Source organism: Phyllostomus hastatus, unplaced genomic scaffold, assembly GCF_019186645.2.
Source record: "Phyllostomus hastatus isolate PE091 unplaced genomic scaffold, TTU_PhHast_1.1 phas_contig_198, whole genome shotgun sequence".
NCBI lineage: Eukaryota > Metazoa > Chordata > Mammalia > Chiroptera > Phyllostomidae > Phyllostomus > Phyllostomus hastatus.
Window position 1 is genome coordinate 2425667 of NW_025333715.1, and position 27037 is coordinate 2452703.

At 50.7% G+C, this 27037-nt stretch overlaps 2 protein-coding genes across 3 annotated transcripts in view; one reads left to right on the forward strand and one right to left on the reverse strand.

Moving 5' to 3' along the window:
- Positions 1–250: 250 nt before the first annotated feature.
- On the reverse strand, positions 251–12631 carry RIBC2 (RIB43A domain with coiled-coils 2). Its single transcript, XM_045835136.1, has 7 exons — positions 12518–12631; positions 11664–11745; positions 9307–9651; positions 6238–6356; positions 2915–3142; positions 1281–1447; positions 251–387 (listed from the first exon to the last, which is right to left on the reverse strand). The coding sequence occupies exons 1-7, from the start codon at positions 12629–12631 to the stop codon at positions 309–311; spliced, it is 1134 nt and encodes a 377-aa protein (XP_045691092.1). The 3' UTR covers positions 251–308.
- A 344-nt stretch (positions 12632–12975) lies between these two features.
- SMC1B (structural maintenance of chromosomes 1B) overlaps positions 12976–27037 on the forward strand; it is a 51299-nt gene continuing 37237 nt past the window's right edge. For both annotated transcript variants that reach the window (XM_045834994.1, XM_045834995.1), the window contains exons 1-7: positions 12976–13084; positions 14361–14549; positions 16906–17018; positions 17105–17308; positions 19543–19781; positions 21284–21542; positions 22689–22829. In XM_045834994.1, the coding sequence (XP_045690950.1) occupies positions 12976–13084; positions 14361–14549; positions 16906–17018; positions 17105–17308; positions 19543–19781; positions 21284–21542; positions 22689–22829 (1254 nt within the window). The remainder of the gene's footprint in view (positions 13085–14360; positions 14550–16905; positions 17019–17104; positions 17309–19542; positions 19782–21283; positions 21543–22688; positions 22830–27037) is intronic.

Consider the following 27037-nt stretch of genomic DNA (forward strand, 5'->3'; position numbering starts at 1 on the left):
TGGAGTCTACGCCACATGCGGGCCCAGCGCTGCCCCTGGAAGGAACCTGGGCAGGGCCGCGGCCGCTCTGCCCGCACCCCCGCACCCAGACTGCTCTGGGGACGCCCTCCGGGCCGCCCCGCACAGACACGGACGCTCCTCGTGGAAACACGCGGGAGGGTTTCACGGATGTTTTGTCCAGCGTGGAGAAATGAAGTTAAAGGGCACTTGTCGACCATGTAGTGAAAATACTGTTTTAATAAGTGGGCCCTTCGAGGTGACCGCGTTGTATACAAAACAATTCAGAGGGACGGGAAGTGTCTTTTTCATCATCGACTTCCCGTGCTAAATTGTGTGAAATAATCTTCAGTGGGCTGGTTTGTATAGACTTCCTTCATGTATTTCTTCCTGAAAATAAAACAAGGAGGAAAACAATCAGCAAAAGCCTGGCTTCCTAAGTGGTCTACCTTTTTATTTTTTTTGCTCGTCCCGTCCCATCTGACTTCTGTCACATCGGGTCTCAGCGCTCCTCCTAGGCGTCCTACAGAAGTGACCAGGCGACAATGGGCTCGCTGGCAAAAGGGCTCGGATGTCTGGCGAATATGCGGCGGGGGGGGGGGTAGGGTCCCTTCTAAGTTCAAGCCCAGAGCTTGATGGATGGACACACAAGTAAATAACGTGGGTTTCGGTGACGTATTCGCCCACCGACCTGCACTCGGCACTGCCTGTAGGGGGCACTGAGCCGCTCTTGGGACTGTCTGCATCAAGGAAGGGACTCTGGGCTGCAAGGGGCACCCGCCTCCTCCACACCTCCAGCCCCGGGGGTCTCCCCTGACACCGTGCCCTCTGAGTACCGCATCACCAGCACCCGAGTCTCAGCCGCTGGGGTCCCCGGGGCCCAGGTGAGGACCCCCAGGGAGGGGTGTTCAGGGATGTGGGCGTGATGGGATCTCCGTCACCTGGTCTGGGACCGGTGGTTTCCAAGCTCTTCATTTCTGGCTTCTCGGCTCTGGGCCCCTCTCCCCTTTCTATCTGCATCTTCCCCAGGAGGCTGTGCCACAGCCCAAACCACTGCCACCGAGGGTCTCTCTGGGGGACCCCACACCAAGGGTCCTGGGCCCTTTGAGCGGGAAAGATTGGGGGGCAGGGAGGCGGGAAAGCGCAGAGCCTGCTCCATGGACCCTGCTGGCCAGCACCCACCCCCCGCCGGCCTCCTGACCCTAACCTGCTCCCAGCCCCCTCGGCCTGGTCTCCCGGGGCCTGGTCTCCCCGGGCCCGCCCAGCCCTCACCCAGCACTCACTGCGAAAGCTGCTCCTCGGCCAGGCTGAGGTTGCTGCGGTCCAGGGCTCGGCGCAGGTCGCGCTGCTGGCGCCGCTGCTGCCGCTCCAACAGCAGAGCCGTGCGGGCATTCTGAACCCTCTGCCGGTCCCAGCCCCTGTCTCGCTGGAACTCTTCTTCCTGGAGCCGCTGGAGAGAGGAGACGTGACTCGTCACCACCTGTCCCTACGGAGAGGGGGGTGGGGAGAGTCGGCTAGGAGGGCCAGCGGGGGAAACTGAGGCTCCGGTCGGTGCGCAACGCCATGCAGGGAATCTGAGGCGTTCCTGCCACCCCTGGCTGAATGCTGGGGTCGCCTGGTCGCTTCTAGAACGAACCAATGTCACAGCCCCACCCGGGACGACGGGCCCATGATCTTGGGGGTGAATCTCTGCATCCCAGCTCATTCCTTGCTGACTGCCTTCCAGGCCCTTCTATAAAAACCCCAGGTCCTAGAAGAAACCAGATTAACGCAGACAGGAGAGGCCAAGCCCTCCATGCAGGCAGCTCCGTCAGCTGTCCGGAGTTGCTCTGTCGGCTCTGCCATTCCTCACAGCAAAAGGGAGCAAAAGCGGGGGGGGAGGTTGGGCCCGTACAGGGACACCCAAAGCGCCTTCCTCAGGCTGCAGGGCAGGGCTTCCCCCACCAGAGGAGGGGGGGTGAGCCAGCTGCCGGGGGCCCAGGCCCTCACCCAGAGACCGAAAGGCAGGCTGGTGCCTGGCTTTGCCACCTACAGGCCAAGTGACACGGCCACTTTGAACCTCAGTTTCCTCACCTGTAAAATGAGGCCACTCAGAGGTGCCACCCTGCGTGTGACACAGATGCTTTCGTCAAGATTACAGACGGTATGGGGACACTCTGGCCCGGACTGAGCAAAGACAACCTAACTGTTCTTCACCCAGCCTCAGCTCCCCCAGTCCCCTCCACGCGTGGGAGAGGAGGTGTGGGGGGCGCGGGGAGGGGTGCTCTGAGCGGCGAGGCTTAACGCGGGGTTTCTGCCCCTTGCGTTTTCCGTCCTCCCGGTTGTTCGCAAAGACTGAAAATCGGTCGGAATTGCTGCTTTCAGGACCCAAGACTCTCTCTTCCTCCCCCTCACCGCAGAGGGGTCCTCTGCTGCCCACCCGCAGTGTCCGCCACCTCAGTCATGGGCAAAGCCACAGTCCTCCGGGGGCCTGCCAGGTCCCGGACCCTCCGCCTCCCCGGCCTCCTCGGCCCGCCCCTCACGCGCTCCAGCCCCCAGGCCCCTCGCTCGTCCCCCCTGCCTCCCGGCCCCGGCGGTTCACCCCGCCTGGCCGCCGTGTCCCCAGATGTCCACAGGGCTCGCTCCCTCCCGCGTTCTGGTCTTTGTGACAATGCCACTTCCCAGTCCCCTGCTGACCCTCCTCTGGCCATCACCCTCCATGTCCTCCCCCTGCCTTCTCTCCCTCCCCAGCGCTCAGCACCCAAGCTACATCACACAGGACGGGGATTACTTGGCCTGTGTGCTCTCCCCCACTGGCCCGTGAACCCCTGGAAGGCAGCTGCTCGGCCAGTGTCACAGCAGCTACGACTAGTGCCCTGGAGGGAGGGAGGGAGGTGGCCAGAGGAGGGTCCGCAGGCCGTGGGGGTGGGGCGGGCACCAGCTTCTCCTGCACTTGCTGCTTCTGAGTCAGGCGGATCTGCCCCAGCTGCTCCCGGCTCATGCCCTTCCAGCGGTCGGGGACCACGCGGTGCGCCCCGAAGGAGCTGGCTGCCTGCTGCGGGTTCTCCGAGAGCAGGTCCCCGTGCAGCAGGTTGGAGATCTCTGCCAGGTTGTCCTCGTGTTCTTGGCTTTTCTCTAGAATTTTCCTTTCTGCTGATTCCGTGGCCTAGGTGGGGAAGACATTAGGGAAGATGCTCTGAGTGACCCCAGGGAGACGTGGGCAAAGGCCACAAATCTCACCGGGGGGGGCGCTTGAAGGAAGAATGCACTAAGGGGATCAGGGACCAGGGGTGGAGGGGGGGGTGCGGTGGACTCTGCAGTGTGGCTGTGGGCTGCCCTGCGCCCCCTGCTGGGCGTGTGGCTGGGCTGTGGGAATCGCCACCTGCTGGTTGTGCGCGGAGTTGCTTCAGGTCTCCGCACCGTTCTGCCCAAGCAGGGGGCTGCTGCCTTGCTCGGCCCCACACACCCTGCGGCAGGGCCCTGTGCCCTCCCCTGTGGCCCTGGTCACCCTTACATGGATGCAGGCCACACAGAACACTCAAGAGTGAGTCACAACACGGGGGACTTAAAATGTGAAAGCACATTGTCACCTCCGTCCTCCAGGTGCCCACCAGCCACCGGCCCCCACACAGGTAAATTCAAATCTCTGCCCCCGTGAACGTGACGAGGGAGGGCCCCGCCCTGGCCGTGTGGCCTGGGGCGAGCCACCTCCCCCTCCGGGCTGCAGTCATTTCCAGGCCAAGTCAGGAGGCAGATGAAGAGACACTCGTCAGCGTTACTGGTTGTCCCGAGGAACGGGCAGACGGGGCACTTTGCAAGGAGCGGGCACACCGCGGGGGGGCTCACGAGGCAGCCAGCCCGATGGCACTACATGAGCACATGCTTTACAGCTGGACAGGCGGGATTCAAACACCGGACTTGCGGCGCTTGGAAGCCCAGTATTTGAATCGGCCAAAGCAAATCAATCAGCCCTTGGGGTCCCTGGGAAAGTCAGCTCCCTCCTCTGAGCCCGTTTCTTTATCCGTTAAATGGGGTCGGTCAGGCCCCTCAGCTAAGGCTGTTGCCCGCAGTGACTGAGAGAGCAGCCGATTGCTGCTAGGGTTAAAAATAACGCCGGTCACCGATGAGTCCTGGTAACGTGCCCTGCGTTGCAGCTTGTGGCGTGCGCTACCTGGTTTCACCCCACAGCCTCGCCAGCAAATGTGACCGCGTGGGCCACTAAATACGGCCAGTGCTCTTTCTGGGCTCATGGCACAGTGGCACTGCCTGCCTGCTTGGAGACGGCGTGGCAACATGGCAGCGGGGACACGGGCATTTCTGGAAGGACATGGTGGGGGGGATGGGGCACATGCCTTCTCTGTTGGGCTGCTAGAGTCCCCTAGCTGGTGGCTGCTCTGTCTGGGGCCTGGGCTCCAGAGTGAGGATGGGAGGAGCAGAGCCCCTCGGCCAGCTGAGGGGCACAAGGAGCGTGACGAACATCACCTTTGCATTTTAAGCCACTGAGACCTGGGAGGGGGCTCTCGTTCTGACTGGCATGGGTAGGTGCCTTCACTACCCCCATTCGCCCGGCGCTAAAACTGAGGCGCGAGTGGCTTTTCCAACGCTAGAGAGAACCCTGGCCTTGCGCCTGCGCAGTGGGGCTCAGGCGCCTGCACGCGGAACCCGCGCGCCACAGCCACACCGTCTCCCTCCCTAACGGAATGCGCGGAGGCTCGCAAGTGTATCTCTCCGCCTGCTGCGTCTGAATGACCTGCCTGGGATTTTCTTCTGAGGACAGTCACCTAGACCCTGTATGACTGTCCCAGGGTAGCTAACAACGCCCGTTTACAGTCCGGAACGGCACTGCCGGCTCCTCCAGCGCAGGGGCGTCGCAGCGCCCACCGGAGAGTTGCGGGGCCTGAACGTGCCAGCATCGTAGGGGCTCACTACAAAGTTTACTGCGTGAATGAGTAAACAAATTGACGAATGCAGCAACGCATTTTAGCAAAAAGCATGCCGGTGCCCAGCAGGAAGACCCAATGAGTGCCCGCTGACAGATAACGAGGGAATAAACGAACGGCCGGATGCCCCGGCAACGATGGACTGAGAATCAGCAGCCCCACTCCGCGCCGGACTTACGGGGGATCACTGCGCAAGTCACACACACGTGTAACCGCTGCGCTCTGCGCCTGGAACTGATATAATGTTGAGTGTCGACTATACTTGAGAACAAATGCTGCAGGTGCCTCCGCAGCGTGCCCTCCGGTCACCCCTCCCCGTTCCTGTCCCGGCTGCTGAAAACGCGTGTTCCCTCTGGTCTCTGGTCCCGCCTCTCCAGGATCTTTGACCACATACCCCCACCAGCAGGACGCACGTGACCTTGTGTCTCCAATACATTTAGTCTACAGTGCGGCACCATTAGGACGTAAAGATAGCGCGTGCTTCCTAATAAGCACGCATGTGCGCACAGACACACAGGAAGGGAAATCATGAGGTTAGAAATGCAGATCCGTGAAGCTCCCACGTTGCCTCCCAGCTCCGCGGCGGAGCACGCCGCGACCCCTCCGCCTCGCAGACCCCTGTCCTGGTCCACCAGCTGGTCCAATAAGTGAATCCAGGCCAAACTCCCGCCCCACCCAGGGTACATAATTGCACGTGAAAAGAAAACCCGGGGAAGGAGTCTAATTTCCTAAAGGAACAGATAACTTGAAACACGGCAGCATGGAACAGGCGGTGGGGAGAGGGACGTTGGTGAGGAACTGGGCGGAGCTTTGGGAAGAGAGAGCTGACAGGAGACCCCCAGAGTTGGCGCAGACCATCATCACAGTTACCCCAGCACTGGGCGCTGTGGGCCTGCTCTTGGCGAGGAGGAACTTCCGGGGGTGGTGGCTGGGGGCGGGGAGAATGGGTGTAAACAGGACTTAAAACAAGGCCAGGCGTCAGGGCAGTGCTGACTGGTATGGGTCTGGGGAGACGTCACCGTCCTCATACCCGAGAACCTGAGGTTCCGGGAGGGAGACTGACACCCCCTCCCCAGCTCGCACGGCCAGTTTTCGGTTTCACGCCCAGATTCAGAGCTCTGGGGCTGGGGCTCATCTGCTTCTGTGCCAGGAGAGCCCTGGCTTCCGCTCCCCCCACCGCCACGCAGGGCCTCTTCAGGGTGCGGTTCATAATTCGGCCCAATAAATCGGCTGAGCCTGGGGCCTAGGGGTGCCGGGGTACCCAGGGTAAGTGGCTGGGTGCTTGTCCTTGCCCCCTCCCCTGCCCCAGCCTGTGCAGTACCTGGTTCTTGTTGAATTCCTTCACAGCCACACACACTGCCCTCCGGGTGGCAGTCCCCAGGTCCTGCATGTGCTTGGCCGTCTCATCCCACTGCAGCCTGGTCTGCCTGTAGAGGTCCTCTGGAAGGAAGCGACACGCAAGCAAACCTTGGCGTGGGCACCTAAAGCGCCCTCCCAGGCACGCAGGGCACCCTGAGGACGTCCATTCCCGCCGCCCCTGCTTCTTCTCCGGCTCTCATCTACAGCCTGCGGGTGCCCCAGAGGCGGCGGGGAGACCTCAGTGAGCTCATTCAGGTAGAGCTCCCGGATGGGTGATGCCCGCCCCGTTGTGGTCTCGGCTGGCTGCAGGGCGCTCCTTGCCCTCCCTCCCTGACCCCTCAGGCCTCTGCATCTTCAGCACCAGCCAGGAGGGGACGGTGGGAGCCCAGAAAGGGGGAGCTCTGCCATGGGACCCAGATGGGCTCCCCAGAGGAAGGGGTGCCAGGAGCAGACACCCTGGAGAGCAGCGGCACTTTGCCAGGAGGAGGAGGAGAAGGGGTCGGAAGTCCAGCATCCAAACTTCAGAACGGAAGGATTTGGAGACACAGAGTCTCCTGGTCCAGCCCAGACACGTCCCAGCCCCGTTCACCCGACCTGCACGTCATCCGGCTTTTCCAGGCCGCCCTCCCCTCGCGGCAGGACTATGCCCACCTCGCAGGGTTGTGGCAGAAGAAAGAAGTCGGTAATCAGAAGGTCCTTCCTTTGGTGTTTGTGCCTGCGGGTCTGCTCTTCGTGTCGCAAAGCAGAGACCGACACACAGACGATGTGTTACAGAAGGACTGTGCCCCTGAAACCTGCATAATTGTGTTAACCAAGGTCGCCCCGATACATTCAACTAAAAGAGGCAAGAAAACCAACCCTAACTCTTTGGCAGTGAATTCCGGCCTCTGCTCACCTCGGCTCCCCCCTCACCTTTCGTCAGTCTGTCTGTTCGTGTAACAGAGCTATCAAGAACCTTCCGTGGGCCGGCCGCACACTCTGCTGGGAGCCCAGGGCGCGGTGGGGCCTCCCTGGGACTCACCGGCCAGGGGATGAGACAGGTAACAACCCAACGTTTAAACAGAGTACGACAGACTGCGGCAGCACCACAGAGGGGAGGGCTGCTGAGAGGGAAAACGCGGGGGGTGCCTGAGTAGGCGGTTAGAGGCTGGGACAGGACAGGCCCACCAGGAGGAGGTGACGTTTCAGCTCAGTCCTGAAGGACATAAGGAGCTGGGTGGAGAGAGCAGGTGTGGAGGTTCTCAGGTGGGGAGATTGCATCAGGACCCAGAAGGGAAAGCTGGCCAGAGCGCCAGGACACGGTGAGCAGGACGGGGGCGGGGGTGGGGCGCTGTGAGGTGCCGTTCGCACGCAGGGCCCTGCAGGCCACGGGCAGCCTCTGCACCACATCCCACGTGGAATGGGGAGCCCCTGCAGGGTATTAGACGGGGGTGGAGGGAGTCGGGAGGCATTGTCACCTGGGCATTGTTTAGAAAGTGGTGCTCTGACTGCCGTGTTGACAATGGAACGGAGAGGGATAAGAAAGAAAGCGGAAGACAAGGGGAAGGCCCTTGGTGTGGTCCGTGCGGGTGAAAAAGGTGGCAGCTTGCACGGGAGGGATGGGAGTCGGAAGTGTGTGCAGCGATCAGAAGGGAGGGGAGCTGGGGATGGCCTGGAGACGAGAGGGGGAGGGAGCTGGGGGGGCGGGGGGCGGGGCCCGGGAGAAGTGCGGGGTTAGTTTCCAGGGTGCTGGGTGATGCCAAAGACGACTTCCAGAGGCAGCTCAAGGGCCAGGTCCAAGGCTGAGACGAGGCTCTCAGCCAGAGGCGGGCAAGTGGGGCACCTGGGAGACGGAGGAGATTTCCAAAGCCCCGTGAGCGATTATTTCAACAACTATTTCTCACTGTGCCAGGGACTCAGGAGAGAGCAGTGAATGAAACAAAGTCTCCCACCTTCGTGGGGCTTACGAGACGGTGCCGGGGAAAGGGACGACACACACACACAACCGTGCAGTATGTCACGGAGCAACGCTATGGGGGAAAATTAAGCAAGGGAAGGGGTAGGGAATGTGGGGGCAGGGGAGACCACAACTTGTAATAGTGGTCAGCGGAGGCCTCACTGGTACGGCGACATTTTAGCAAAGACCTGAAGAAGGAGGGGGGCAGCCACGCAAAGATCTGGGGAAGTATGTTCCTCAGCAGAGGGCACCGTAGGTGCAAAGGTCCTGGGGCGGAAGCGAGCCCGACACAGTCACACTCTGGGAACGGCAAGGACGCCGGGGTGGCGAGGACGGGAAGGAGGAAGGGCAGCATCGCAGGAGGTGAGGTCAGACTGAGGGCTTCGCTGGTCCTTGGAATCAATGTGGCTTTTACTGAGTGAGATAGGAAGCTACCGGAAGATTCTGAGCAAAGGGGCTAGCTAGCTTAACCTTTCCCAGGGTCACTCTGGCTGCTGGGCCGAGAAGAGGCGAGGTCAGAGGGGGCAAGGGCAGAAGCAGGGGGACCAGCAGGGCCTGCAGCAGCCGTCCTGCGGAGAGACGAGGGTGACTGAGTCCAGGGTGGTGATGGCAGGGGCGGTGAAAGGTGGTTGAGATGTGGATGACTTCCTGTTGGACTCGATGTAGCATTTGAGGGAAACGAAAGGGTCACAATGACTTGGTGCTGGGCACCTGGAAGAAGGGAGTTCCCATCGACGGAGGTGGGAGGCCAGGCATGGGGGGCGTCTCACCAGACTCCTCCTGACACGCGCTGGCCCCAGGTGGCTTCCTGCATCTCCGCAGCAGACTGTAAGCACCCCGAGGGCAGGGCCTGCGTCTGAGGTATGGGGGCCTCCAGCCCCCCACTAGGGCCCAGACAGCGCACAAGCTCCGCAAGTGTTCCTACAGGGCGCAGGACTGGAGACGTTCAGATGCCGACACAAACACAGGTGCCAATGTCCCCCCCTCCACGGCCACAGCAGCATGCTAACAGGACTCAGAAAAACAAAACAAAACAAAAACAGGAGTCGATTTGTTCCAGAAAGCACGGAAACCAACGTGTTTTTGTTTCCTCACCTGCACATTGTTGGCCGGCCCGCGCTTCCGCGCGCTCCCGCCGCTGCTGCAAGGCCCACTCCCTGTTCTGCTCCTGCTGGAACCGCCTCCTCTCCCGGAAGTTCAGGTCCTCTCCCAGGAACCTCTGCATTCCCGAAATCGTGTTCTGCAGGTCGCTATCTGACTGCCGGGCCGGCAGGTCCTTCCTGAGGGCTCGGGGGTCGGAGAGGTCAAATTCTCGGCGAGTTTCTGGCGTCTGAAAGCTCTGCTGGAAGTCGTTGATGGCTTTGCAGAGGTTTTTCCTGTCTCTCCTTTGCCGGTCTTCTAGCAGGCATGCGATTTTGTCGTTGCGCCTCATTTCAGCAGCTGGAAGGGACAGAGGTTATTCCCGAACTTAAGATGCAGAGGGAAAAATCAATTTGATTTCACTTGAAGAAAATTATTTTCAGGGATTCTAAAAGTAATACAGCCCTCCAAAAAGGTAACGTAACCATTAAAAGATTAGAATTCTGATTGTACCAAGCACACCTATAAGTCAATGAAGAAAACAAATAATCCCACCAAAAAATGGGCAAAGGATGGATGGGAACAGGCAAACAGAGAAATCTGAATAACTGATATACTTGAGAGAAGATGAGCAACCTTCCCAGATGGTTAGAAACATCCCATAGGTTGGCAAGACATTAAAGATGCTAATGATAGCACGTACTCAGATGTGGGGACACGAGATTCCTCACGCCCTGCTTGTGGGAGTGTAACTGGTACACTCACAGCGTTGGGAAGCAATCTTCCAATATCCCGCGAAACTGAAAGCACGCACATCCTCCGACCTAACAATGTGACTTCTGCGCATCCCTCCCTCATGAACACTGGGACATAGTGCAGGGTAGTCATTACAGCACTGTTTGCGATTATTAAAAAAAATGGAAAATCTAAACGAGCCACCCATGGAGGAATGGATAATCAACTATATTTAGTTCATATACCAAAATATCAGAAAATAATTAAAATGAATATTCTATGTGCATACCATTGATTAAATTTGAATATACAACAGGGAATTTTTTTTAAAACTTACAAAGAATCAATTCACTATTATACCATGTATGTAAAATTTCAAAACACACCACAAAACTGCATGAGATGGTCATGGATACACACGTCCATGGTGCGAGCACAGAAACAGGCGTGGGAAGGGTGCACCTCTCGGAAGAGGGAGGAAGAGGGAAATGATGAGGCGAGAAATATGGACATATTTTCAGAAAGCATTCTTAAAATGTATCTAAAGCCAATCTGGCAAATGTTAACTTCTGATCTAGTGGTGGGTAGGTATATATCTCATATCATTTTTGTAAGTTTTACTTATTTTAAACTAAAAATTAAAAGGGTAAAACATTTAGAAAACACAGAACAGTATAAAGAAGAAAACAAACATCACCCATAGTTTCATCACGACGGCATTACCACCGCTAACGATGGGCCATATTTCCTTTCCTTTCCTAAGCGCATCTTTCCTATGTTTTAAAATCTAATTAATAGCCCACTGTGTATAAAATTTTGTTCCGCCCCTGGCTGGCATAGCTCAGTGGATTGATCGTGGGCTGCGAACTAAAGTGTCGTAGGTTCGATTCCCAATCAGGGCACATGCCTGGGTTGCAGGCCACGGCCCCCAGCAACCGCACGTTCATGTTTCTCTCTCTCTCTCTCTTCCCTCTCTAAAAATAAATAAATAAAACCTTTCAAAAATTTGTTCCCTGCTTTTCTCTATTATTTCTAGACAGAAGAAAGTAACCACATTCATTATGTATGTATATGTGGGGGTCCCGTAAGAATGTGGGGCCCCTGCTTTTTTCCATTTTAAAAATCCTTCTAGTGCTTTAACAGAATAAGCTGAAATTGTTGCACATGCTGTGGGAAAATAAATTCTATACGAAAAATGTATCTGGAAAGAGCTGGAACACTATTATCTGAACTGCACCTAGTTCCGAGCCCGCTCCGGGGTGTGAGCGGGGAGTCCGAGTGTGTCGTCTGGTATAGAAGGCTGCCCCGATAGGAGGTCTTAAACTTTTGCGCAGAGAATGTGCGTGTTCAAGGTTTCTCATAACCAGGTTTTTTTTTCAAAGACATAACATTTATCATGAAAATGTATTTCTTAGAACTCACATAGAATAGCTGTTTTTCTTTTAACGAAGTAAGAATGAGCACATTAAGTTAACCGAGCACAAGGAATGGTGCAATTTTAAAAGGAGGAAGAGAGTAAAAATGGCAAGTTTGTACATATGTGAAGAAATCAGGGTGGAAGAAATAAAGGCACACGGCCCCAAACCGCTAGGACAGGCATTCAGGAAAATCTAATGTCACGGATGCACTCAGCTCACCAAATGTTTCATGTTTGGCTTTTTCAGTTGCTTCTTTTATCTTTTGGTCATGAACCTGAAGATCCCAGGCTTCTGCATCTCCCTGGAACAGAAAACAAGGGGAGAGGAGTCAGAGCCAGATAACTGTATTCCATTATTAACAGTCCTACTTATCTTTTTATCCTTGCCCCACTGTCAGTGTATTTTCTTAGGTTCACATCCGGTCTTTTCATAACTGAATGCCTTTGCTAATAGTTGGTTCCTCAACCTGTCCTCTTCACTGTCCTCAGAGCCTCCTTCCCCTTTACCTTAGTTACCCATCCTCACAACACTGCTTAGACATCACCACCTCTGGGAAGCCCTCTCTGATTTCCTCTTCTAGCCCCAGTCTGTGCTCCCCTCCTTCCCTGCATTTTAATGACTGCCTCCTCCAGTGGGCCATAAACCTTGAAAGTCAAGAATTGCCTTATCCCTCATCTCCTGGGCACCAGCTCGGGCCCCCACAAACTAGGAATTTTGTCAAATGAATGGATTGGAAGGAGCCGCTGGCAATGTAGAAAATCTGGCTCAGAGAGAGAACCCATTCTAGTCTCTCTTTGGCTACAGACTCCAGGCCAACTCCCTCCCTGCCGCAGGACTCCATTTGCCCGAGAGGGAGTATAATTCTTCCGTTAAGGCCTCTCTTACGTTCAGTAAAGTCAGTATATCCAGCTAGTCTCCCCTGTAAACGCCTGGTGCCGTCCGCAGCTGAGCCTAGATCAACAGTTTCATTCGAGGGGCCCATCTCCTCTTCTCTCCCGCACCCAGCTCTCGCTCCCCACCTGCCCCTCCACTTCCCCCCGGCCCCCCTTTCCCTGTTGGGCTGAGGGTCTCACCCCGATGATCCTGTTCCTGGCGTCGAAGACCCGTTTCTGCCTGCACAGCTCCGCATGCCTTCTCCTGGCCAAACCAAAGTCCTGTTGCAGGTCCTTGGGCTGCACTACCTCCATGGCTGGGAATCCTCAAGGAATTCCAAGAGGTTTTAAAACACACGAGATAAAGAGGAGACAAAACAATAAGACAAGAGGTAGCCGCGCGAGGTAGTCTCCCTAGGAGGTAGACGGGTCAGGGACCAGCAGGCTCCGGCTCCGCAGGCTTTCAGCGCAGCCCTGTCCCACCGCCGGAGCGAGAGGAGATCGGGTTTCCTCGGAGACGTAAACAGCCCGGTTGCCAAGGAACCGTGCGGCGCTCCTCGTGTGGCCCCCCCCTCCTCTCGCGAGACGTCGCGAGGCCCTTCCCGCGCTTTTCCCTCCTGCGTGTGAGGACGCCCCTGAGGCGCGCGGGGGGCACAGCCATGGGCCACCTGGAGCTGCTGCTCGTGGAGAACTTCAAGTCGTGGCGGGGCCGCCAGGTCATCGGCCCCTTCAAGAGGTTCACCTGCATCATCGGCCCCAACGGCTCCGGTAACTGGAACCCAGAGCGCCCCGGCGGCCCGGCCTCCTTTTGCCCGAGGGGACGTGAGGGCGGCCGCGGGGCCTGGACTCCGTCCCGCACCTGCCGCCGGGCCGGGGAGCGGACCCTGGCCTCCGCCCCGGGGTTCCGCCGGGCCCTGCCCTTCGACCCTGCCGCCTCTGCCGCCCTCCCTCCCCCCCCGAGACCGCGTGGGAGCGGGGCGGGAGGCAGCCGTGGCGCCTCGCGGGGGCCTGGCGCGAAGGACGCCGTTGGCCCGCCTCCCGGAGTGTCCTCGCCCTCGCCCATGGGTGCTGGCGCCACTTTGGCGCCATTTTGGCGCGGAGGTCGGGCCGACCCTCCAGGGGCCCCCGGGGAGCGGCGGACGGCACCCCGGGCCTTCCCGCGCGAGCTCAGGAGCCGCGTGGGAGCCGGCCGCTGGCCGCCACCTCGGCGAGGGGACAGGGACAGGCGGACGGCGGGGACCGGGCCGGCGGCTGCAGGGGGCGGCGGTGGGCGCCCTTACGGGGAGCCCTCGTTCCCTTGCTCCTCCCGCGCTTCCGGCCCGGCAGTGACTGTCACCTTCTGACGGGTGGCAGAGGGTGACAGGGTCGCCGGGGCGCGGGCCTGACCTCCGGGCCGCCTCGCCCTGCGCCCCGACCTTCCAGGGTCCGGGGAGAGGCGCGCCCTGCTCCGCGCGTTTCCCACCGGCTGCGAAACCGCCTCGTTCTGTTAGTTCGGAGACACGAGTGGCGCCCTGGGCACGTGTCGCCGCGAGGTTATTGCGACCACCGCGCCCCGGGTTCCTGCCCGGCCCCTTCCGAGTGCCACGTGCTGCCGCCAGCCCGCCACCGTGTGTGTCGCCCGCTTTCCCAGAGCGGCGGGCGCGGCCCCGCCCAGTCCGTGTTTGGGCGCCGCCGCCGGTGGCCTCGTGCGCGCGACGTCGCGGAGCCGATCCCCGAGATCTCTGTCCCTGGGCGCCGCCCGCCGCCCTCGCGGCTGTTCCTGCGGCCGCTTCACCTGGGGCTGGGGGCTGCGGGCTGGGGCTCCGGCTTTGCACGCTTTGCAGCTTCGTACTCGGTGTGGCCGCGTGCGAGCGACGGGTCCGCCGCCGCCGAGTTGGCGGGTCGCGCGCCCTGGAGTGTAGACGCGGCCATCTGCGTAGACACGTGCTTCGACCGCGTTTCACCTCCCCCAGCGTCCTGGTGGCTCCTCGGGCTCCCGGCGAGGCTCGTTTTTTGTTTATCATTGAGAACGAATAACCCTCCCCTCCCCTCTTCTCGTCCGCAGGGAAGTCCAACGTAATGGATGCACTTAGTTTCGTGATGGCAGAGAAAATAGCTAACTTGAGAGTGAAACACATTCAAGAGCTCATTCATGGCGCGCATGTCGGAAAGCCCGTGGCCCCTTCCGCGAGTGTGAAAATCGTGTACGTGGAGGACAGCGGAGAAGAGAAAACGTTCGCGAGGATTATCCGAGGTATGTGTGCCCCCGTCGATGTTGGCCCGGGAGTCAAATGCGGCGTTTCCAGAGTGGAGGCGGCTTGCCCGCGCCGCTGGCGCCTGGGCTGGCGCGTCTGCCTTTCCTCCGGGAGAGGAGAGCGGTTCCCGGAAGCCTGCGATAGACGCCCCCCAGCCCCGGACCCGCTGTGACGCTCCCCCGGGACCCTCCTTGAGGCAGACCCGGTGACCTGTCCGAACGCCTCCGTTGCCGAGCAGCGTCCTTCTGCCCGGTTGCTGGGTGAAGACGGAGCAGGGGGCGCACCCGAAAGACGGGGAAGTCGCGCGGTCCTCCCTGAGGGTCTTCGTGGGTGTTTGCGTGGTCCTGTTAGTGACGAACGGCTTGTGTGCGTATTTCTGGTTTGTATAGGTTTCTTCTGCCATCAAAAAGCAACTTCAGTGAAGCATTAGAATTTGCATTTTGGGATTTATTCCTGAAATCCCTGTTTTCTGAGTAGGCAACATTGGAGGTGTTTATGTATTTTTTTTTCCAATGTGCTAGGAGTTTACAGAGCCTCATAAAATAGGTGTTTCTTGGTTTTGTCGGGGTTTTTTTGTTGTTGCTATTTTCAATCTGGCCCACTGGAACATGGTTTTAATATTCTAATGTATAGATGCTGTTTCATTAATTTCCCCCAAATTCAGTCACAGCTAATTTTAGAAATACTTATATACTTGTGCCTCCATGTCTAGTTGAAGTATTTCACTCTACTACCTAGATGTCTTCACTGGTTTTCTCACTTTCTTTCAACTCTTACTCAAAAGTGTCCATCTCACTAAGGATTCCTCAGCCTACTGTATTTATTTAATAAACCATCATAATTTTTCTCTTTATTGTATAGTTGACAAAATTTGTACGTATTTAAGGTATTCAACTTAATGTTTTAGCATACATTGTGGAATAAGTGACATAATGAACCTAACTAACATACATATCATATGTATCACCTTATCCGGTTACCATTTGTGCGTGTGTGTGTGCATGTGCGTGAGCGTGCGTGGTGAGAACATCTACCCTCTTAGCAAGTCTGAGCTGTATAGTGCAGCAGTGTTAACCACGTCACGCCGCTCTGCCTCACCTCCAGAACGTTACGTCCCGCGGAACTGAAACTCTGCACCCCCGGACCCTCTCCCCACTTCCTCTCCCCCGGCCCCTGGCAGTCACCGTTGCACTAAGTGTTCTGCGGGTGTCGGCTGCGCTCAGTTCCACACACAAGCGAGGTCGCGCAGATCCGTCGTTCTGTGCCCGGCTCATCTCACTTGGCATAACATCCTCCAGCCTCACCCGTGACATTGCAAATGGCGGGACTTCTTTCCTTTTTAGGTTGAATGACGGTCCCATGTTTTCTTTACTTATTTATCCATTGGCAGACATTCAGATTATTCCTTAGCTATCATTAATGGTGCTTCAGTGAACGTGGGGAGTACAGATACCTCTTCAAGACAGTAACTGCGTTTCCTTTGAACGTGTGCTCATAAGGGATTGCTGGGTAGATCGCAAGGTGGTTCTGTTTTGAATCCTGAAGAGCCTTCATGCTTTCCATAATGCCTGTACCGATTTATGTTCCAACCAACAATGCACAGAGTTTCCCTTCTCTTCACATCCTCCCCAACACTTGTCTTTCGTCCTTCTGATTCTAACAGATGTGAGGTAATCACTCACTGTGGTTTTGATTTGCATTTCCCTGGCGTTTTCTAGTACTGAGCACCTTTTCATATACTTCTTGGCCATTTACATGTCATCTTTTGAGAAATGTCTATTCAGGTTATTTTCCCATATTATGTATTTGGTCTTTTGCTATTGAGTTGTATGAGTCCCTTATATATTTTGGATATTGACCCCTAGTCAGGTACGTGGTTCCATCATCATGACCTAATTACCTCCTAAAGGTCCCGCCTACTAATCCCATCACCTTGGGGGGTTAGGATTTCAGTATGAATTGGGGGGGACACATTCAGATCACCATCCTATTGAAAATTGCAATGCCTATTCCTGCTCCACAGAAACTTTCACATCCCCTTTCCCCATTCCGTTTTGCTTACTCCTTAACATTTTCTCACGTGATACTGATTTTACTTACATATGTTGTTTTTCATCTGTCTCCATTACTGGGACATAAGCTCCTTGAAATCAGACTTTTGTCTGTTTTGTTTATCGCTGTAGAACACTCCTTGGCATATAGTGTGTTTGTTGATTGACTACATGCATTTGTTAACATGCATATTATTGCATAACAGGCCATTTCAATAAGAAAAATAATTTTATAAAACTTCCAATAGTTGTTGAGGTATGTCTGATATTTATACTTTCTATGACAGTGTTTATTTTATTTTAGGGGGATGCTCGGAATTCCGTTTTGATGATAGTCCTGTGAGCCGTTCCGCTTATGTAGCAGAGCTGGAAAAGATAGGTATAATAGTCAAAGCCCGGAACTGTCTAGTTTTCCAGGTAAGTAGCTGTAAAGGTTATTTGGTTTATGATTTTGAAAAAGACCACTGTAACTTACATGTTGGTTGCTTTACTCTTTTTAAAAGGGAACTGTAGAGTCAATTTCTATGAAAAAACCCAGAGAAAGAACCCAGTTTTTTGAGGAAATCAGCTCTTCCAGAGAGCTTGTAGGAGAATACGAGGAAAAGAAAAGGAAGTTACAGAGAGCCGAAGAGGACGCCCAGTTTAATTTCAATAAGAAAAGAAACGTAGCTGCAGAGCGCAAGCAGGCCAAGTTGGAGAAGGAGGAGGTAGGTGTCGCGAAGACGTAACCAATCACCTGTTGGATACGAGAACTGTCAACATTGCTTGGTATTGGCTTGGGGTTACTGATAAGGTTCTGCTAATGATATAAGACAAATAAAGCCCCAAATTCATTAATGATAAATTTTTTGATATGTTTTTCACCGTTTGGGTTTTTTTCCCCCAAATAGATAGGACGACCTGAACTACAAAAATGATTCCTCTCCCAACTAAAAATAAGCCTGAAGGGTATATACCTTACATGGCAGAGGCACTCAAAATTCTGGTTCTTATCTCCTTATACTCTTAAAAACTACTGGGGACCACAAAACAGTTTTTGTTCATGTGGGTTATGTCTACCAATATTTATTGTATTTGAAATTAAAACTTGGAAATTTTTAAAATATATTTTAATGATCAGTGTAAAAATAACAATAATAAACTCATTGCATGTTAACATGAATAACATTTTTATGAAAAAACAATAATTCTAAATTACTCAGTTTTCTAAACTAAATAATTAAAAATATAACATTGTTTTACATTTTTGTAATCTTAATATCTAGCTTAATAAAAGACAGATGAATTCTCACATCTGGTTCTGTATTGAATGTTGTTTGTGTCAAGGCCCAGCCACACTTGCCTCACCATTGGCCCTTGCACCGTCATTGGAGATACCCACACAATGAAAAAAGCAAAGTCTTAGTATTATCATGAAAATAGTTCTCACCTCAGGGACTCCCTAATATAGGGTTGGGGTCCCCCCTAGGAGACCATGGCCGTACTTTACAAATGCCGTTCTGTGCTAATTTCTTGGTACCTTTCACATTGCCTAGTAGGGTGCTTTGTGTAATGGTTGATGAATTATTTGTGTTTAGAGTGATCTTTTTAAAATGCAAATCAGTTTCTGTCTTTCTCTTGTATAAAACCTCTTCCCGTGCAGTGCTTCCCACTGCGCTGAGAATCTGCTGTCCTGTCCGGCCTTCTGATTTGGCCCCTGTTCCCCCCTCAAGTCTTAACTTCCTCTGCTCCAATACCACACTGACCTTGACTGTTTACTGAGTACCCCACACTCCGTGCTAGCCTGGAGCTTTCGCTGTTTCCCCTGTCTAGATAGCTGTATTCCTGATCTTTACATGGCTAATGCTCTCATTCAACTTTTCATTAGAAAGCCATTTTCTTGGGCCAGGATTTGCCATCCGTGCCCTTAGTCTAAATTAGTACCTTCTCCTTACCCCTCCCTGGTACTACTGCATTATCCTATTTTGTTTCTTTTGTAGCATGTATTGCTATAGGAGATCTTGTTTATTTGTTCGCTTAATTACCCTCTAAGTTCTCTTCATTCCTCCCCACCCCACTAGAATGACTAGATTATGAGCATACAAGAATGGAGACTGTTTCTATCTTGTTCTTCACTGTATTCCCAAGAACGGGGCCTGGCACATAGTAGGCAGTCAAAAAATATTTGAAGAAATAAATGAGAGGTAGATGTGTTCCTGATTAGTGATTTTTTTTTGTTTTTTCCTGTTTGTACATGTGTGTATATGTCCTCAGCTTTGTCAGTGAAAGTCAGACTATAGCACTTATACTGAAACAGCTTATGGAAGTGAAGGATTGTAGAACTTTAAACATCGTAAGGACAATTAGAATAGTCCAACTCCCTAATTGTGTACAACATCCTGGCAGATGGCCGCTTGCCTGCTCCACGGAGTACTCCATTGATGAGGGGCCTTCCTCTCAAGGCAGCCCATCCTTTTGTCAGTAGTACAAATGCCGTTTCTTCACATGTGGTTTAGACTTGTAATAGTCCTATCAGTTCTCTTAGTAGAAAAATCACACCCTGTAGCAGGAATTGTCCCTGGAATCGTTGAATTTAAAGTTGCTAGGGGCCTTACAAGTCATATAACTGCCTTCAGTTTGCAAGTGCGGCTGATGTCAGAGATGGTGATGGACTTGCCACACTCCGAAGTGAGGGCTGAAAGGGGCCGAGGACACAGGTTAGTGGTATCACTCCATTGTTCTCACCCCACACCCCTGAGTGAGTGGAGCTAAAGATCACTCACTGTTTTACTGGTTGACCGTAAAAGTGTATCCAGAAACCTTCTCCAAATAATGCTACTTTTAGTGAGAAGACTGTCTCATAACATTCAGTAGAGATCATTTGTTAGCACTACAGTTGAGTTTATGAAGTCATTTTAAATGTACTTCCATCTAACTATTGTTGAATTGTACTGTTTTATAGGCAGAACGCTACCAGAGTCTCCTTGAAGAACTGAAAATAAACAAGATTCAACTGCAGCTTTTCAAACTATATCATAATGAGAAAAAAATTCTCTCTCTGAACAGCGAGTTAGAACATGCAAATACAAATCTAAGTGTCACGACAGAGTCTCTTTCTCGTCATGAAGCCATTGTGAAAGCCAAGAAAAGGGAACATGGAGGGCTAACTAGACAGCTACAACAGACAGAAAAAGAATTAAAGTGAGTTTCTAAAAATGGTTATTAACAGTTGGATTTTATGTAGATCAAGAGAGAAAGTAAAATTAAAAGTGACGTTTTGAAAGTTGATTTTTTAAAATAAACTTTTACTTTGGAATACTTTTCGATAACAGAAAAATTCTAGAGAACAGAGTTCCCATATTGCCCACACTCAGTTTCTCCCGCTTCCAACATCTTACATCATCAGTATGTTACATTTGTCAGTTAATGACCCAGTGTGGATACATTACTGCTAACTGAAGTCCATAGTTTATTTTTATTTTCTTAGTTTTTACCTATTGTCTTTTTTTAAATCCAGAACACTGTATTTCTTGTAGTCACCACAGCTCCATAGACTCCTCTTGCTGTGACAGTTTCTCAGGCTTTCCTTGCTTTTGATGGCCTTGACAGTTTCCAGGAGTGCTGGTCAGGTGATTTTATTGAATGTTCCTCCTGTGGGCTTTGTTAGTTTTCTCATAATTACACAGGGTTTGTGAATTTGGGGGAAGAAGATCACAGTGGTAGAAAAATGCCATTCTCATCCCACTAGATCAGAGATGTTAACATAGCACAGGTGTCATGTGACATCTCTCTATTGTAATGTTAGCCTGGCATCACTGTTGGTGTTGACCTATCCTTGCTTATCTACAACCTCCCACTCCAAGAGTAAGAAACCCGCCTTCCACAAAATGCCATTCATTTGCTTAATTGTTCAGTTCCAGTAATCACGTATGGCAGTATCAGAATTGTTGATCCATACCCTCCTAGGAAGCAGCTTTATCAACCAGCCTATGATGCTTGTGTACAATTCCTTTTCCTTGTAGTTTTACAGCCTCTGCTCACCTCTAAAGTTACCTGGGTTAGCACCTTTACCCCCTCAGGAAGGCGGCTTCACACATATGTAATACAGGCAGTGTTCTGTCACTTCCTGTGTTCCATCTAGGACGCCTTGGGCTCTATGTGTTTTTTTTTTAAATTTGCATACATAAAATATACTCTTGGTGCTGTAAAGTTCTGTAGGTTTTGATAAATGTGTGATGGTATATTCTGTCATTATAGTATCATACTGATTATTTTACCACTCTTTAAAAATTCCCCTGTGTTGCTCTGGTTGGTATGGCTCAATGCATTGAGTCCCTGGCCTGGGAACCAAAGGGTCACTGTTTGGATTCCCTGTCAGGGCACATGCCTGGGTTGTGGGCCAGGTCCCCAGTTGGGGGGGGTGCTAGAGGCAACCACACACTGATGTTTCTCTCCCTCTCTTCTTCCCTCCCTTCCCCTCTCTCTAAAAATAAATCAATAAAATCTTTTAAAAAATTCCCCTATGCCTCAACTATTCAATCCTCCCCCTCACTTCTGTCAACCACTGATGTGCTTATGGTCTCTGAAAGTCAGTTTTTGGAATTTATTTTTAAATGTATGATTTGATCAAAAGAACTACTTTATATATCATAAATTTAATTAAATTTAATTTAAGTTTAAGCAAACTTTATATTTATTTTTAGATCTCTTGAAGCACTTTTAAATCAGAAGAGGCCTCAGTACATTAAAGCCAAAGAAAACACTTCTCACCACCTCAAGAAATTAGAAGTGGCTAAAAAATCAATGAAGGACAGTGAAAAACAATGTTCTAAACAGGAAGATGACATAAAAGCCCTAGAGACAGAGCTGGTTGATTTAGATGTTGCATGGAAAAGCTTTGAAAAGCAGATTGAGGAAGAAGTCCTGCGGAAAGTGCGAGACATTGAATTAGAAGCCAGTCAGGTGAAAAAGTCAACATGAGGGGAACCTTTGTTTCTGTCGTTTCCAGCTTCTCCTTTTAGTTAGCAAAAATTGAAGAAAGGCCTCTCTTTATGATACTTTAAGAGAGTGTCCTCAGAATCTGCATTATGGGGATTTAAATTTTTTAACTTGCGTATGAAATCTAAACTTAATATTTAGGCTATTTTTTCTTTATAAGGTTAAACGGCATTAACACTTGAATTTATTCAAGTCAGGATTATACTTCAAGAAGATTACATGATATCTTGTACTAAAAGGAAATTATATTTTATTTTAAAAGTAATACCTTTTTTCTTTCCTGAATATTATAAAAATTTAAAAGCCAGATACGCATGGCTTTGAAAAGCCATATCACTTAATTGACAGAAGGGAAATTGATTGCTTAAGGTGATGTAAAATGTTAAGTGATGAGTTAATGTCTAATTCAGTATATAAGATTTAATTACAAGTCCATAGTTGATATACAAAAATTGGTAATTCACATTTTCTAGACAATCTAAATTGGTAATTTAGGTTTTCAACTAAATTTTTATCATCTCTTTCATTAACTTGATAATAATCTTATATTACAGTATGCACATTAAAATATTTGTGACTGTATAGATTTAAAAAATACATAATTTTCTCTGAGCTCCTCTTCCTTTGAACTAGTAGTTTTAATCTTTTTCTTTTAAGAATTTCATAGACCTTATAGAGTTGATTTTGAATACTTTATTGTATCTAAACAGTTTTAAGTACAACATTCATTTTTTGTTCGCATTATCTTATCTGGAGAAGATGGCCAATTCTGATCTAATTTACATAAAACACTTCAGATAAGGTTATCTGTTAGTAAGGTAAGCTGTTAGTAAAAAATATCATATAAAGAATTCCCCCTCATCCTGGCCAAGTTGCTCAGTCGGTCAGAGTGCTACCCTGTACACCGAAAGGTTGGGCACGTACCTAGGTCTCGGGTTTGACCCCTGGTCGGGGCGCGTGCAGGAGGCAACTGGTTGATGTTTCTCTGCCTGTCTCTCTCACTCTCTCACTCTCACTCTCTCTCCCCCTTCTCTAATATCAATAAACATATCCTCAGGTGAGGATTTTAAAAGGATTTGAGTTAGCCATTTTTAATTGCTCTTTATGCAGCTGAACCGTTATAAAGAACTCAAGGAACAAGTAAGAAAGAAGGTGGCCATAATGAACCAGCAGCGGGAGAAACTGCAGTGGGAGCAGAAGGCCGACACGGAGAGACTGGCGTTTGAAAGGCGGAGGCACGGAGAAGTTCAGGTACCTGGATGTGTGCCGTCATGATTTAGAATTGTTCTCGGTGAAATTTTACTACCTTTTTGTATTAGCTTTTCAGTATATAAGTGGATTTACATCAGGCATAAGTGATTAATGAAAAAGTTCTGGATTACCTCTTAATGCTGATTAGTATCATGTAGATACTCTTATGGTCTGCGATATGGATAGTGCCTTTGTTCGTGCAGTCAGTAGCATTTGCTGTGCATCTGTATAGTGATAGGCGTTAGCTGATGATACAGCCTCTGTTTTTACATGTATTGTAGGCCAGTGAGGCTAGGAGGAGGGTAGATGAAGGAAAAAACAATTAGGTATCATTATAGAGGTGAATGCAAAGTTATTTGGAAACAATATGGACATAGCCCAAGAGGAGTGTAATAGTCTACATGAGAATTAACCATCAAGATAGCATTATAGCCCTGGCTGGTGTGGCTCAGTGGATTCAGTGCCGGCCTGCAGACCGAAAGGTCACTGGTTCGGTCCCCAGTCAGGGAACATGCCCGAGTTTCAGGTCAGGTCCCCACTGGAGGCGTGCAGAGGCAACTGATGGATGTATCTCGCACATTGATGTTTCTCTCCCTCACTTTCTCCCTCCCTCCCACCCCTCTAGAAATAAATAAATTTTTGTTTTAAATGACAGCATTATAATGGTTTGCCTTAAAGTAAGACAGACCTGGCTTCCAGTCAGGCTTGTTCTTTACTGACCTATGTAATTGTGGTAAATAACTGAGTTATTTAACTTCTCTGAACTTTGATTTCTTCATTTCCACAGTGAGGGTAGGTGTGTCTACTCATAGTGATGGGCAGGTTGAATAAGAGGACAGTGCGTATGATATTACACCAAGCATCTGGTATTTCCCTCCAATGCCTCATGGTGTATTATAGGATAATCATATGCGTAGAAGAAAGTATAGTTTGTGGAGGAAAAAACCAAATGTAGTAACATAGCAGACATTCGTTGTAAAACACTTGTGTAATTTGTATTGTATTATAAAATTGTATACTGATTTCTGCAAATTCTCATTGCACAGTTTTGCTTTTGCACATGCTAATTTTGGAAAACCTTAATTATTTGTGCATGTTGAGCTCCATGGTTACCCACACTACAAAGCCTTACCTAGCTTGCCTGTTCTCCCCACTCCACCCCCCCAAAAAAAACACCTGAAAATAATTTCTTCTGAATATAGTCACTCATTATCCTTATCTATCTCTAGGGGATTTTATCGTATTGGAAGAAAGTGCAGTTAATTAGTACAGCTCTACTAGACTGGAAGCTTCTGAAAGGCAGGATTCATAGTAATGTCCATTGTAAACCTCGTACTTATAGGTACCAGTAAGTGTTGATTGGATTGCTGTTGTCTTCTGAATATGGAAACACTGATAGAAGAAGAGCTATATCCAGGTAGAGAGAGATGGAGAAATCTGTGCCCATGGTCAGTTTCCCACAGGACTGCTGACTCTGTTTCCGGACGGTGGCGGGGGCTATAACTGTCCACAGGTGCCAAGATGGCAGTGCTGGGCAATGGCTGGCTTTCCCAGACCATGAGCATACTCAGCTGGCGCCTCAAATGCCAAATGCCTGGTACCAAGGCGGTCTCATTTTTCCCCACTATGTGTGCAGTGGAGCGCCAGTCCCTGACACACCTCCCCGTGGGCTGATGCCCCTGGCCTTTCACGTTTCCTCCGGCAGAGCCTGTTCTTCAGCCTGAGCCGTGTCCAGAGTTCGTCCCAGGCTCTGTGCATAACAGGTGGCTGCCCCTCGGAGACCCACCTGGCGTGAGAAGCAGCGAGCACAGAGGAGCCCTGCTGGCCTCGCACGGGCCTCGGGGGAGGCGGAGGAGGGAAGGCAGGCTTTCCACCCGACTAAATGTTGTATGCTTTACTAACTGACCGTGGTTTTTCCCCCTTCGCATGGAATTCTTAAGAGAGATACTAAAATTTCAATATGAGGGCTCTAATTTCAAAAATGTGTGAGTTCCTAGAGAAAATTAACTGTGTCTTGCTCATCTGAAGAACTCTGCACCTAGCACAGACATTTGTTCAGTGAATTTGTGTGATGCGTGAGCACAGTGGGATAATTACCTGCGTGGAATAATGACACTTTAAAACTTCGGTATTTCAGTTCCTGCCAAGGTGGAGGTGTAGGTAGAAACGCTTTGCATTCTCACACAACTGAGAGAAGGATAACCACCAATTTAAAAGCAGTAAGCACCCAGAACTGCCAGAAAATCAAACTGCATGTAACTCTGACAACCAGGGAGTTCAGCATTCACCCAGACTGGTAGGATGGGCGAAGAGGACACGCGGCAAGGTGGCAGAGCACACATGGGCGAGGCGGGGCTGGCTGACCGGGAAACTTAAGACTTAAAACCTCTAGCTGTAAGATGCTGTGGGGGTTGTGGAGGTCGAACAAACTTCCAGACTCACCGGAGAGTTGGTTGGAAAGTGGGGCTAGGGCCCTGGTAAATACCTAAGGCTCTGCTTCTTTCAACATAAGGGGTGCCCTGAGACAAAGAAATAGGGCCCAAATGAAAGAACAGATCAAAATTCCAGAAAAAGCTAAGTGTTGAGGACACAGACAACCTATCTGATGCAGAGTCTGAAACACTGGTAATCAGGATGCTCACAGAATTGATTGAGCTCGGTTGCAAAATGAAGGCTGTACAAAGTGAAATAAAGGAAAATGTATAGGGAACCAACAGTGAAGGAAAGGAAATTAGGACTCAGATCAATGACTTGGAGCACAAGGAAGAAATAAACATCCTACCAGAACAGAATGAAGAAATAAGAATTCAAAAGAATGAGGAGAGGCTTGGGAACCTCTAGGACAACTTTAAGCACTCCAACATCCAAAACACATCGATGCCAGATGGCGAAGAAGAAGAGCAAGAAATTGAAAAATTATTTGAACAAACACTGAAGGAAAACTTTCCCAATCTGGCAAAGGAAATATACTTCCAGGAAGTTCTGGAAGCCCAGAGAGTCTCAAAGAAATTGGACCCCAGGAGGAACACACCAAGATACATCATAATTAAGTTACCCGGGATTAAAAATAAGCAGCAATGGGAAAGGAGATAGTTACCTACAAAGGAGTGCCCATAAAACTATCAACTGATTTCTCAAAAGAAACCTTACAGGCAAGAAGGGGCTGGAAAGAAGTATTTGCAGTCATGAAAGGCAAGGACCTACATCCAAGATGATTCTACCTGGCAAAGTATCATTCAGGGTGGAAGGGCAGATAAAGTGCTTCCCAGATAAGGTAAAGTTAAAGGAGTTTATCATCACCAAGCCCTTATTACATGAAATGTTAAAGGGACTTATCTGAGAAACAGAAAAAGATCAAAAACTAGGAACAGTAAAACAACAAACTCATAACTATCAGCAATTGAACCTAGAAAACAAAAACTAAGTAAACAACTAGAACAGGAACAGAATCACAGAAATGGAGCTCACAAGGAAGGTTATCAGTGGGGAGGGGCAGTATGGGGGGGAAATGTACAGGGAATAAGAAGCATAATTGGTAGGCACAAAATAGACAGGGGGAGGTTAAAAGCAATACAGGAAGTAGAGAAGCCACAGAACTTACATGTACAACTCGCAGACAGGAACTAAGGCGGGATTCTGGAGGGAGGGCGGTGGAAGACAGAAGGAGGATAAAGGGGAGAGAAAGATTGGAACAACTGGAATAGCATAGTCAATAAGATATACTTTAAAAAAACTTTAGTGTTCTGTTTCCTCGTGTGGTATACTGAAAAAGAATTGTATTTTTTACTTTTGTATACTCCTGGTTTTAAATTACTTAAGTAACGGAATAAGACAGATTAATCTTGCTGTGGTGCATAGGGTGAATGAGACAGGGGAGAGGTTAAAGCTGCGAATACAAATTGTGTTTGGACTCAGTGATCATGTTTAACGGAGCAAGACTTTTGTGAAGTCCTCCTGCCCCCAGCCTATAGGTACCTTGTGTGTCCTGTATACACTAACCCACTCTACCAGATTTACTTATTTAATTTTCTATCTCCCACCAGACCTTAGTCGTCGAGAACAGAGACACTCTCCTGTTCTTTATTGTATGTCTAGTTCCTAGCACATGGTAGCCGGGGGATAAATATTTACTGCATGAATTAGTTTGCAGTGTAGGGAATATAGTCGCTAACATTGGGATGAGTAAGTTTGGGGCCAGGCTGGTGCTT